The sequence below is a fragment of the Aegilops tauschii genome, chromosome 7 (assembly GCF_002575655.3).
Source record: "Aegilops tauschii subsp. strangulata cultivar AL8/78 chromosome 7, Aet v6.0, whole genome shotgun sequence".
NCBI lineage: Eukaryota > Viridiplantae > Streptophyta > Magnoliopsida > Poales > Poaceae > Aegilops > Aegilops tauschii.
Genome location: NC_053041.3, coordinates 110,968,482 through 110,981,797, shown reverse-complemented (window position 1 = coordinate 110,981,797; position 13,316 = coordinate 110,968,482). Strand labels below are relative to the sequence as shown.

At 44.6% G+C, this 13,316-nt stretch overlaps 1 protein-coding gene across 1 annotated transcript; it reads left to right on the top strand.

The window, feature by feature from the left end:
- The first annotated feature begins 8,591 nt into the window (after positions 1–8,591).
- LOC109767823 (cytochrome P450 709B2) lies at positions 8,592–10,678 on the top strand. The gene is made up of 2 exons (XM_020326547.4): positions 8,592–9,933; positions 10,025–10,678. The coding sequence occupies exons 1-2, from the start codon at positions 8,782–8,784 to the stop codon at positions 10,454–10,456; spliced, it is 1,584 nt and encodes a 527-aa protein (XP_020182136.1). The 5' UTR covers positions 8,592–8,781; the 3' UTR covers positions 10,457–10,678.
- Positions 10,679–13,316: the final 2,638 nt, after the last annotated feature.

Below are 13,316 nucleotides of genomic sequence, written 5' to 3'. Positions count from 1 at the left end.
ATATTGTTATTTTGCACCATGCTTTGTTTCGTGATACAACTTTCAGTTTAGGCGCTATTATTGCTAAACGATTAAGTCTGAACCGTACAAAGGGCCCCATCCTCGGAGGCATCTTTGCTTCGCGCCTTGCTGCACACTTTAACATACCTATTAGGCATTATGAGAAAGAGGAAAAGTTGTTGCCTCCTATTTTTCTAGATTATAAGAGTATGGTAGCACATGATTTTATTGTTAAAGATAAGAAGAAGATGCTTAAGTATATATTCATATTTGATAAAAATTATTGTCACATTATTACCTTGCCTGCGCCCTCTTTGTTTAACATATTTTCAGGCACGTACCTCATCTTGCCGGAGGCCATTTATGCGTATTGGAGCCTGACACAAGTTCCAGAGCCCGAGCCGGAGCCACCACTTGATCCTTACCGTCAGTCTGTTTATCAGTGAGATCCAGAAGAGCTCGCAAACCAGTGGCACCCCGAGGATCCTCCTCAGTACACTGGAGAGGACGCCTTTGATCCATGGGCATAGACCAACTTAGGCAAAAAGCCTAAGCTTGGGGGAGTACGTATTTCTCACCGACATTACATTCATGTTCACACACTCATGCTAGTTGTCGGTTCTCATACTTTTTCATTGTACTATCCATGCTAGTTTATTTTCTGTTTTAAGCCTTCTTCTTCTTGTGTGTTTGAATAACCTTAAGAAAAACCCAAAAATTAGTTGTAGCTTTTAGCTAGTTTATTTTCCATGCTTGTAGTAGTAATTATTAAAAGAAAACCCAAAAAGATTTCTCGTTCTTCTTTTGCTTGTTGGGAGCTTTCCCGTGTAAATAGTTTTATTTCCTTTCTTTTCTTTGGGGGTAGAGAGGAGAAGACCTGAATGAAAATGTTGAAGTGGCTGTTATATGCATTATCGTTGATTTAACAAAGAGCCCATGTTACCTTGTCTTCTCCTTGTATTGAATGCTTGCAGATTCCAGCTTAGTCCAATGCACGTGCACTATTATTATTATCCACATCGTTCAGTCGTGCAAGTGAAAGGCAATAATGACGATATATGATGGACTGATTGAGATGAGAGAAGCTGGTATGAACTCGGCCTCTCTTGTTTTTGTAAATATGATTAGTTCATCGTTCCTGATTCAGCCTATTATGAATGAAACATGTTTGCAATAACAATTATAGATTATAGTTGCTCATGCCATGCTTAATTAGCTAGAGTTTATAATGGTTTACCTCGTGTGCCAACATGCTATTAGAATGGTTGTGATGTGGTATGATAGGGTGGTATCCTCCTTTGAACGATTCGAGTGGCTTGACTTGGCACATGTTCAGACATGTAGTTGAAAAAAAATCAACATATCCTCCACGATATTTATGTTCATGGTGGATTATATCCTACTCATGCTTGCACTCAATGTTTATTAATTTTAATACATGTTCATGACTGTTGTCGCTCTCTAGTTGGTCGCTTCCCAGTCTTTTTCTAGCCTTCACTTGTACTAAGCGGGAATACTGCTTGTGCATCCACTTCCATAAACCCCAAAGTTATTCCATATGAGTCCACCATACCTTCCTATATGCGGTATCTACCTGCCGTTCCAAGTAAATTTGTATGTGCCAAACTCTAAACCATCAAATGAAATTTTGTTTTGTATGCTTGAATAGCTCATGTTTCAACTAGGGTTGTCTGTATCTTCCATGCTAGGCGAGTTATTCTCAAGGGGAGTGGACTCCGCTCCTCACTCACGAGAAAATGGTTGGTCACCGGGATGCCCAGTCCCATGCTCAAATCAAATCAAAATAATTGCAAACAAAACTCCCCCAGGACTGTTGTTAGTTGGAGGCACCCGTTGTTTCAGCCAAGCCATGGATTGATGCTTGTTGGTGGTGGGGGAGTATAAACTTTACCATTCTACTTGGGAACCACCTATAATGTGTGTAGCATGGGAGATATCGAGATCTCTTGGTTGTTATGTTGACAATGAAAGTTTGCCACTCAAAATATTATTTATCTCTATTTCAAAACTGAGCGCTGGCACCTCTACAAATCCCTGCTTCCCTCTACGAAGGGCCTATCTATTTACTTTTATGTTGAGTCATCCTCCTCTTATTAAAAGGCACGAGTTGGAGAGCACCGCTGTCATTTGCATCCATTACTATTAATTTATGTTGAGTATGACTATGATTGGATCTCTTTTACCATCAATTACAATGTCTAGTCAGTCCTTGATCTTCAGAGGTGCTCTGCATTTATGTTTTGCGGTCTCAGAAAGGGCTAGCGAGATACCATCTTGTTATATCATATTATGATTGTTTTGAGAAAGTGTTGTCATTTGAGATTTATTATTATTCTCGCTAGTTGATTATGCCATTGATATGAGTAAACATGAGACCTAAGTGTTATTGTGAATATGGTTAGTTCATAATCTTTGCTGAAAACTTGAATGCTGGCTTTACATATTTACAACAACAAGATCAAACAGAGTTTGTAAAAGTTTTTCTTTATCACTTTCAGTTTGTCAACTGAATTGCTTGAGGACAAGCAAAGTTTTAAGCTTGGGGGAGTTGATACTTCTCCATCGTATCTACTTTTCCAAACACGTTTGCCCTTGTTTTGGACTCTAACTTGCATGATTTGAATGGAACTAACCCGGACTGACGCAGTTTTCAGCAGAATTGCCATGGTGTTATTTTTGTGCAGAAATAAAAGTTCTCGGAATGACCTGAAACTTCACGGAGAATTTTTTTGGAATTAATAAAAAATACTGGCGAAAGAATCAAGACCAGGGGGCCCACACCCAGTCCACGAGGGTGGGGGCGCGCCTACCCCTTGGGCGCGCCCCCTGTCTCGTGGGCCCCCTGGAGCTCCACCGACCTCAACTCCAACTCTATATATTCACGTTCGGGGAGAAAAAAATCAGAGAGAAGGATTCATCACGTTTTATGATACGGAGCCGCCGCCAAGCCCTAAAATCTCTCGGGAGGGCTGATCTAGAGTCCGTTCGGGGCTCCGGAGAGGGGAATCCGTCGCCGCCGTCATCATCAACCTTCATTCATCACCAATTTCATGATGCTCACCGCCGTGCGTGAGTAATTCCATCGTAGGCTTGCTGGACAGTGATGGGTTGGATGAGATTTATCATGTAATCGAGTTAGTTTTGTTAGGGTTTGATCCCTAGTATCCATTATGTTCCGAGATTGATGTTGCTATGACTTTGCTATGCTTAATGCTTGTCACTAGGGCCCGAGTGCCATGATTTCAGATCTGAACCTATTATGTTTTCATGAATATATGTGAGTTCTTGATCCTATCTTGCAAGTCATTAGTCACCTACTATGTGTTATGATCCAGTAACCCCGAAGTGACAATAATCGGGACCACTCCCGGTGATGACCGTAGTTTGAGGAGTTCATGTATTCACTAAGTGTTAATGCTTTGGTCCGGTACTCTATTAAATGGAGGCCTTAATATCCCTTAGTTTCCAATAGGACCCCGCTGCCACGGGAGGGTAGGACAAAACATGTCATGCATGTTCTTTTCCATAGACTATATTCGGAATACATGCCTACATTACATTGATGAATTGGAGCTAGTTCTGTGTCACCCTACGTTATAACTGTTGCATGAGGAATCGCATCCGACATAATTATCCATCACTGATCCAATGCCTACGAGCTTTTCACATATTGATCTTTTCTTAGTTACTTTTCCGTTTCCACTGTTACAATTACTACAAAACTGCTACTATTGCTTTTGCCACCGTTACCGTTACTTCCATACTACTTTGCTACTAAATACTTTGCTGCAGATATTAAGTTATCCAGGTGTGGTTGAATTGACAACTCAACTGCTAATACTTGAGAATATTCTTTGGCTCCCCTTGTGTCGAATCAATAAATTTGGGTTGAATACTCTACCCTCGAAAACTGTTGCGATCCCCTATACATGTGGGTTATCATGGTGCCGGATAAAGTTTCGGTGGGTCCGAGTTTGACTTTTGGTTTGGAACAAATGTGGATATGAGAAAGTGGTTGAGGGCTTTGGAGCATATCACTAAGCATTTTGAGCAAGAAACCCATTAAGCAACACCTCATCCCCTTTTAATAGTATTGGCTTTTCCTATGGACTCAATGTGATCTTGGATCACTAAAAGTAAAATGTAGAGTCCTGAGCTTTAGAGCTTGAGCCAATCTTTTGTCCTTAGCATTTTGAGGGGTCCACATTCCTAATCCATGCCATGCCAATCATTGAGCTTTCCTGAAATATTTATCTTGAAGTAACATTAGCTCAATGAGCTATACGTTGTTAGGAATTACCAAAACCACCCAGGGATAGTTGCACTTTCATCGGTGCTGGCCCAGCGGCTCATCGGTTCACCGTTGCCGCCCATAAAGTGTGATGATTGACCGTGGCAGGTCATGCGTCGCGTTTCTACCACGCCAGAACATTTGGGATGGGTGTTCATCAAGTGCAAAAAAGATAGAGTATGTGCTTGTTTTGCTTCGGATGTGCTCCCGATTCGGCGCATTTTCAATAGCTCTTGGATTATACTCAAATTTGTGTGTATGATGGGTGCAAGTTTTGGTATTGGGAAAAGAATACATTGATCTAATGATAGGAAGAAATTTGATAGATCCTCGTGCACTCCTTGCTCGAATAAAGGTTAGAGATGATACTAGAGATGAGATTAGATACGAAGCAACGTCTATTTCTTTAGAATCGAAGAAGAAAGAAGTATGCGAGATTGAGAAGTCGCAGATCAACAATGAAGGCATCGAGAAGATACCAATTCAACTTGTGGGAGCAGTTATGGAAGTTGGATTTCTTTTAAAATGTCTAATTGTGCTTCTTGTCTTCTTTGGTCTTTCTCTTCTAGTCAAAAATTGGTGAATGTACTCCAATGTATCGAAATGTTGTTGATGAAATAATAAAAGAAATGCGGCAAAAAAAGTGTATACATATGGCCTCCAGCCGGCCGTGGCGGACCAGATGCGGCCGTGCGTTGGGCGCACGACCGGTGCATCTAGCAAAACGGCTAGACGCCGCCCCATTGCCCAACCCAAACGGACAAAATTCGAACAAAACAAACTCCGTTTGTGGTCGTGCATTGGAGTTGGCCTGAGGTAGAAATCAACACTAAATCAATAGAAAGCAAGACAATAGAAAGCAATAGAAGGTTTCCATGTAGTGTTTGCATGGAATGAAGGGGAATGTGCGACGCAACATAGAAAATATGGGCACAATCCAATGCAAGAACTCTAGGAGATGCAAGTAACACAATAGCTATATGTAAAGTCGTCTGAATTTAGAATTTGGGCCAGTCGACTTTCACATGAATGACAGAACAACCGGAGGGAAGGAAGGAGCTCGCTGAAAAAGTCCTCTAGGTCTATCTTATGGTAGCAGGCGACCTCATTATCTATCTTAGTTGTGTGGGGGTGGTGAAAGTTCGGCAGTAAAAAAGTGAGCGGGGTTATAGCGATGGACGGGGGGCAACGGCGGCATGGCGGTGGGCAGTGGTTGAGGAGAGGGCGGGGCGGCAAGGTGGTTGTGGGAGCGCTGCCGGTTGTGGGTGGCGGAGGCAGACGGTTAGGCATGGGATGGATCGGTGGGTGTGAGAGAAGAAGAGAAATAGTACCGGTCCGGACGTTGAAGATGAGCAGTGTTTGTTGGATCCTGAATTAACGGTTGAGATAGGAGGAGGGAGAATCAACTAACCATTTTCTTATTTTTCAGGCGCCTGGCGCCTAGCCACTCCCTACAAGTAACGATCATCTCACCAACAATACACGTAGCAAAAGTAGAGAAAAAGATTTGATGAAGTCCAATAGCAAAGGAATGGTCCTGAAATATAATAAAAAAGCTTTTGAGACGGTCAGCCTTGGATTCCTGGAGGAACTCCTCCTCTAGAGACGGTTTAGCAGGAGGTGAGTTGCTTGGATCCACAAAATAAACCCATTGGGGGTCCATTGGCGTCCAACTCAATAACTCCAAAATTGTTTTTTTTTCTCACTGGAAAAGGGCTTCGGCAAGGTGATCCTTCGTCACCTCTACTTTTTAACCTGGTAGTAGATGTGCTGACTAGGATGCTCATTAAGGTTGCTAGTGAAGATCATATTAGAGGCATGTGGCATAATGTTTGCCCTAGGGGGATTATCAGTCAGCAATATGTAGATGACACCATTATTTTGTAGATAGTGACCCTAAGATGACTATTTACTTGAAATGGATGCTTGCTTTGAGCAAGTGCATGGGATGCAGATAAACTATTATAACATAAGCTAATCCCATGGGCTCAGACCTTCCGGAGACTAGATTTGTCTGCTATTTTGGGTCTCGTGTGGGAGATTTCCCTGTTAAATACTACTTAGGGGTTCCCTTACATCATGATAGGCTCTCCGGAGACGATCTTCAACCCTTGTTGGACAAAATCCTTTAAAGGATAGCTGCATGAAGAGGGAAGCTTTTATCATATAGGGGTAGAATATTTTTAATCAAATCTCGCCTGGCCAGCATCCTTGTGTATCTTCTCTTCTTTTTCGAGTTCCCTAAGAGGGAAACTGGTCTCCTTAATTCCTAGATGGCTAACTGCCTATGGAGTAATTTTCAGGGGCATATGAAGATCCACTTACTGAATTGGCAATTGGAATGTCTAAAAGAGGAATTTGGAGGGGATACCAACCTACAAAATTTGAATATCTGTCTCCTTGGCTCATGGGTTAAAACATACATGGCTGAGGAGGCAAAATTTGGAGGGAATTTGTAGATTGAAAGTACTCTTCTTCTTCCCCAAACATCTTTTGTAGTTATATTGTAGGAGTATCTAAGGTTCAGAAAGGGGTCGCGTGAGCTACTAGAGCTGTTAAAATAGGATGCAAATGGATTGTAGGTAGTGGCAAAAACATTATATTCTAGGAGGATACTTGGTTTGGCTCCTCCCCCTAGCTGTTCGGTATAAGGATTTTTATTGTATCTGCCGGGAACAAGTAATACCATCAGCAGGTTTGGGATGGACACACTCTCAAACTTAGTGTACAAGGATTTTCAATGAAAGCATGATGGTTGTGGTATGAGATAGAGGAGATTGTCAAAAACATTGCTTATTATAATGATTGTGACTCGTTGATCAGGCAATATGAGAATTCTGGTCAGTTTTCTTCTAGATCTTGTTATACTGTTACTAATTTAGGGGAGTCATCCCTGTTTATCTTCTTGTTGTATGGAAGCTAACAATGCCGCCTAGGATTCATGTTTTTTCCTGGGCCATACGCATCCATGGGCCTACCCCGTAGGTATTCCCCGTTCATTAATTATTCTTCCAATATTGATTAGTGACCTAATCGCCAAAACATATATTTTGATTTTAACCAAAAAGAAGCTCCAATAGTTTTCCAATCGTTAAATAACAAACATAACATAAAGAGACCACAATGAGGTGTGTTCTTAGTGCTATTAAGCTTGATGCCATCGTTTCACTATGCATCGGTGGTTCCGAAAGACGATTGTCAAGTGTGGCGACATGCAAGTCGTCTGCACCGACGACGCCCTGCATATCATCAATTGTGCATCTTCCAAAGAATCTACCCCACAAATGCAATTGTAAACATTGGTCCTACCACCAAGTGAATAATACAGTTAAACTTAAACGGATGTACTTGAGACAATTACATTTTTTTAATGCAAAATTAGCACTTCAATTAAAAGGGGGGGCTGCGAGGTAGCGGAGTTGGCCCAATAGCGGGCAGCGCTGAGGCGCGTCGAGTGTGGAATCATGGGGTTACGGGAAATGGGTAAAAACTGGGGCGTGAAAAAAAACCAGGAACCGGGAGGGGCACTCGGTATGAGGAAGGACCGAAGGACGAAAGATGAAGCGAAACACGGGAAGGGAGATGGTTTTTTTTGTGTTTTACGCGATGTTGGGTTTTTGTTTCGTGGGAAGAGGGGTATCGAGGGGAAGAGAGTTGAACCTACCAAGTACCAACATACAATCCCTAACTCCACTTTAATAGTAGAGATAGTCTAATAGTAGATAGTTGCTTCAGTATTGCAACGGGGCATACATATTCTAGTGATCTAACACCACTCGTCCCACCATATTCTAATGCAGTAAGTGATTTGATTTAATTGAGGTAATGCAAAATATTTAATTTGATTGTATGTGTCATATAGCTAGAATGATTTGATTTTATTTGATCAAGTTAATGCAAAATATTTAATTTGATTTGATTTGGTTACCCATGTCAAATAGCTCGAATGATTTTATTTGATTTTATTGGATGTGTCATATAAATAAAATGATTTGATTTGAGTTGACCGAGTTAATGCAATTACCTTACCTCCATCAATGAGGCGCTGCAAAAGTTTAATTTGATTAAGTTAATGCAACACGTGAGAAGGAGAGGCTTCACCAATGGACGTAGGACCACCAACTCCTCTTCAATACAGAAGTAGATAGAAATACTTGCATCAATCTCGGTGTTCAGATCGTATGGTTAGGATCAATCTTGCGACAGTTACCGTGAGCAATACGCTTTGAGAAAGAACGGTCCAGATTAATGATAACACCGCCCGACATTGCAAGCAAACAGACAAACACGTCGGGTAGCATTCATCGGCGACAGCCGCGAGATCGCTGGCCGCCCCCGAACCTTACAAACGCAAGCCCCTAATCCACCAGTACAGCAACATCGTACGTATACGTGCACGCGTGGACACAATCATCAGCAGATCAATCATTTCCCAAGAGCTGCGCCGCACAGATCGATCCTCGCACGCCATGGTGGCTATGGCGCCCGCTGCAGGGCTGGTCCTGGCTTCGCTCGCCGTGGTGCTGGCAACCTCGCTGTGGACGGCGGCGGTGCACCTGGTGTGGCGCCCCTACGCCGTCGCGAGGGCGTTCCGGCGGCAGGGGATCCGCGGGCCGGCGTACCGGTTCTTCGTCGGCAACAACGAGGAGGCCATGGCGATGCGGGCGGCGACGGCCGACGACGTGCTCGACCTCCGCTCCCACGACATCATCGCGCGCGTGATGCCGCACTACAAGGCGTGGGTCGCGTCGTACGGTAAGATGTTCCTCTCGTGGTCGGGGTACACGCCGGCGCTATGCGTCCGCGACCTCGACATGGTGAAGCAGATCCTGTCCAACAGGACCGGGCTGTACGGCAAAACGAACCCGGGACCCAACCTTCTGGCCCTGCTGGGCAAGGGCCTCGTCTTCTCCGACGGCGACGACTGGGCGCGCCACCGCCGCATCGTGCACCCGGCGTTCACCATGGACAAGCTCAAGATGATGACCAGGACGATGGCGGAGTGCGCGGGGGAGATGGTCCGGCAGTGGGAGGCGCGCGCCGCGGCGAGCGGCGGCGGCGTGGCGCGGGTGGACGACGTCGGGCAGCAGTTCGTGGAGCTGACCGCCGACGTGATCTCGCACACGGCGTTCGGGAGCAGCTACAGGGAGGGGAAGGAGGTGTTCGTGGCGCAGCGGGAGCTCCAGTACATCGCCGTCTCCACCATCAACAACGTCCGCGTCCCGGGCCTCGAATACCTCCCCACCAAGACCAACCTGCGGCGGCGGCAGCTCATGGGCAAGGTGCGCGGCACGCTCATGGCGATCATCCGCGAGCGGCAAGCCGCGGCGAAGGAGTCCAAGGACTACGGCAACGACTTGCTTGGCCTGATGCTCGAGGCCAACGCGTCGGCCGGCGCCGGCGGGCAGAAGGCGGCCGCCATGAGCATGGACGAGATCATCGACGAGTGCAAGACATTTTTCTTCGCCGGGCACGACACCACCTCCCATCTCCTTACCTGGGCCATCTTCCTCCTCGGCACGCACCCGGAATGGCAGCAGAAGCTCAGGGAGGAGGTCCTCCGGGAGTGCGGCAGCACCGGGACGCCGCTTCACGGCGACACGCTCAACAAGCTCAAGCTGGTAAGCCCCTACCTGTCCCACCATTCTGAACCAAATAATGCCCTGACTAGTGACACTCACTTCACTTGTGAGTTGTGATCGATGATGGCAGACAACAATGGTGCTATACGAGACGCTGAGGCTGTACGGTGCGGTGATCATGATCGCGAGGCAGACGATGGCGGACACGGAGCTCGGCGGCGTGGAGATCCCTAAGGGCACGATCACCATGATACCGACAGCGATGATGCACCGGGACGAGGAGGTGTGGGGCGCGGACGCCGGCGAGTTCAAGCCGGACCGGTTCCGGAACGGCGTGGGCAGGGCTGCCAAGCACCCAAGCGCAATGCTGGCATTCGCCGTCGGCCCGCGGTCGTGCATCGGGCAGGACTTCGCCATGCTGGAGGCCAAGGCGACGCTCGTCGTGATCCTGCGCCGGTTCGAGTTCGAGGTCGCGCCGGAGTACGTGCACGCGCCGGCCGAGTTCCTGACGCTGCAGCCCAAGTGCGGGCTCCCCGTGCTGCTTAAGCTCCTGGATCAGTAGAGCAGCTGCCTCTTTGAACGACTGCTCCTATAGTAGAAGTACACTAGCGGGCCGGACAGCGCGGCGCCGCGCCCGTGTTGTTGCCTAGTTGTCTCAAGTTCTGCTTAAATAGTGTATTGGACAATTCATTTGAGATTGGCTTGTTTTCTTTTGTTGTTTGTACCCATGGTGAACGCAAAAATTCCCCTTCCAAATCCATTAAAAACAGAATTTAAGGGCTCATAATTTTCTGTTGATGTAAGCGCACAAGTCTTACATTTTTGTACGTGGTACCTGAATAATTTAATGTCATCAAGTGCAAGAAGCACTACCTTTTTTGCAAAAGCCACCATATCAGCATCCGTATACTATATTATACTGTCGAAAGAAATGCATAGAATATCACCAAATCTATACTCAGAGCAGTTTCGAAATAGTCCAATAATTCTTCCATAGCCCTTTGAGAAGATATTATACTGGGGTGATTAGGTAAGAACAAAAAAAAATGCTGTCTTTTTAGTTTCAACATTAGTAATTAAAAAAAAGGCACTTCATATATCCTGAATGATGATGTGTGCCTCAACTGAAATCCTATTTTATCTCTACCCATAATGGGAGAGTTGGTAGTCTTGCCTCACCTTCCACCAATCCTATATTACGCTCACGAGCGTCTTACAAGCGGTCTTTTGCTGAAGCGCGACCATGTTGGCGGCCCATTTGATGCATGCATTTACTCAATCAACCGGCACTTTCCCAAAACAACGTCATGCATTACTCATTCAAATCAAATCTTACAATTTTACCAATACATCAACTTTAATCAAATGGTGGTGGGCCCATTTGTTGTGTGCGCTCATTCTTATTTTCTTTGTTTTTTGATTTTCCTGTTTCATTTTTCTATGACAAATCTATTATTTTGTGTTCAGCATACTATCAGGATCGACACTTTCCCAAAGCAAAATCCAATCAAATTGGCACTTTCCCAAACCAACGTCATGCATTAACTCAATCGAATGAAAACTTATCAAAGCACCAAGTACATAATCAAAGTTTGCCGACTCATTTGATGCATGCAGACGTATTTTTTTCATTCTTTTCTTCTATGTTTTTTTAATTTTTTGTTCATTTTTTCGAAGACCAATCTATTGTATGTGCTCGACATACTATCAAAATCGGCATAGACATGTACGCCATGGTGAGTTGGTAGCGTTGTCTCCATTCCGGTTAAACCTCCCCCACCGATTTCTTTTCTATTCAACTAATTAATTTGAATCGGTTTTTAGCTCATTGATCTACTTAATCCAGTTTTTCTCTGCCAAATCTACACAAATCATGCAGATTGATCTTTGATATATTAATAATGTCTGTATGGAAAGGAACCAATCATGGGGACATCTAATCAATGTTTAAAGACCAAATCTATGGAAAAGAATCAACGTTTGATAACACAAGGCAACATTTATGGAAAGAAATCAATCAAATGTCTATAATCTCTCTCTTTATTATTAAAGGACAATCTTTATAAAATGGCAATCTGTAGTAGTCCTTGTTCGTATCTATGACTCCCACCCATCGAAGGGATACCCCACCGGTTGTGTGATAACCCACAAGTATAGGGGATCACAACAGTTTTTGAGGATAGAGTATTCAACCCAAATTTATTGATTCGACACAAGGGGAGCCAAAGAATATTCTCAAGTATCAGCAGTTGAGTTGTCAATTCAACCACACCTGAAAAACTTAATATCTGCAGCAAAGTATTTAGTAGCAAAGTAGTATGGAAGTAACGGTAACGGTAGCAAAAGTGACAGTAGCAGTTTTGTAGTAATTGTAACAGTGGCAACGGAAAAGTAACTTAAGCAAAGATCAATATGTGAAAAGCTCGTAGGCAATGGATCGGTGATGGATAATTATGTCGGATGCGATTCCTCATGCAACAGTTATAACCTAGGGTGACACAGAACTAGCTCCAATTCATCAATGTAATGTAGGCATGTATTCCGAATATAGTCATACGTGCTTATGGAAAAGAACTTGCATGACATCTTTTGTCCTACCCTCCTGTGGCAGCGGGGTCCTATTGAAAACTAAGGGATATTAAGGCCTCCTTTTAATAGAGTACCGGACCAAACCATTAACACTTAGTGAATACATAAACTCCTCAAACTACGGTCATCATCGGGAGTGGTCACGATTATTGTCACTTCGGGGTTACCGTATCATAACACATAATAGGTGACTAATGACTTGCAAGATAGGATCAAGAACTCACATATATTCATGAAAACATAATAGGTTCAGATCTAAATTCATGGCACTCGGGCCCTAGTGACAAGCATTAAGCATAGCAAAGTCATAGCAACATCAATCTCTGAACATAATGGATATTAGGAATCAAACCCTAACAAAACTAACTCGATTACATGATAAATATCATCCAACCCATCACCGTCCAGCAAGCCTACGATGGAATTACTCACGCACGGCGGTGAGTATCATGAAATTGGTGATGGAGGATGGTTGATGATGATGACGGCGACGGATTCCCCTCTCCGGAGCCCCGAACGGACTCCAGATCAGCCCTCCCGAGAGAGTTTAGGGCTTGGCGGCGGCTCCGTATCGTAAAACGCGATGAATCCTTTTCTCTGATTTTTTTCTCCCTGAACGTGAATATATGGAGTTGGAGTTGAGGTCGGTGGAGCCTCAGGGGGCCCACGAGACAGGGGCGCGCCTAGGGGGGTAGGCGCGCCCCCCACCCTTGTGGACAGGGTGTGGGCCCCTTGGTCTGGATTCTTTCGCCAGTACTTTTTATATATTCCAAAAATATTCTCCGTGAAGTTTCAGGTCATTCCAAGAACTTTTATTTCTGCACAAAAATAAT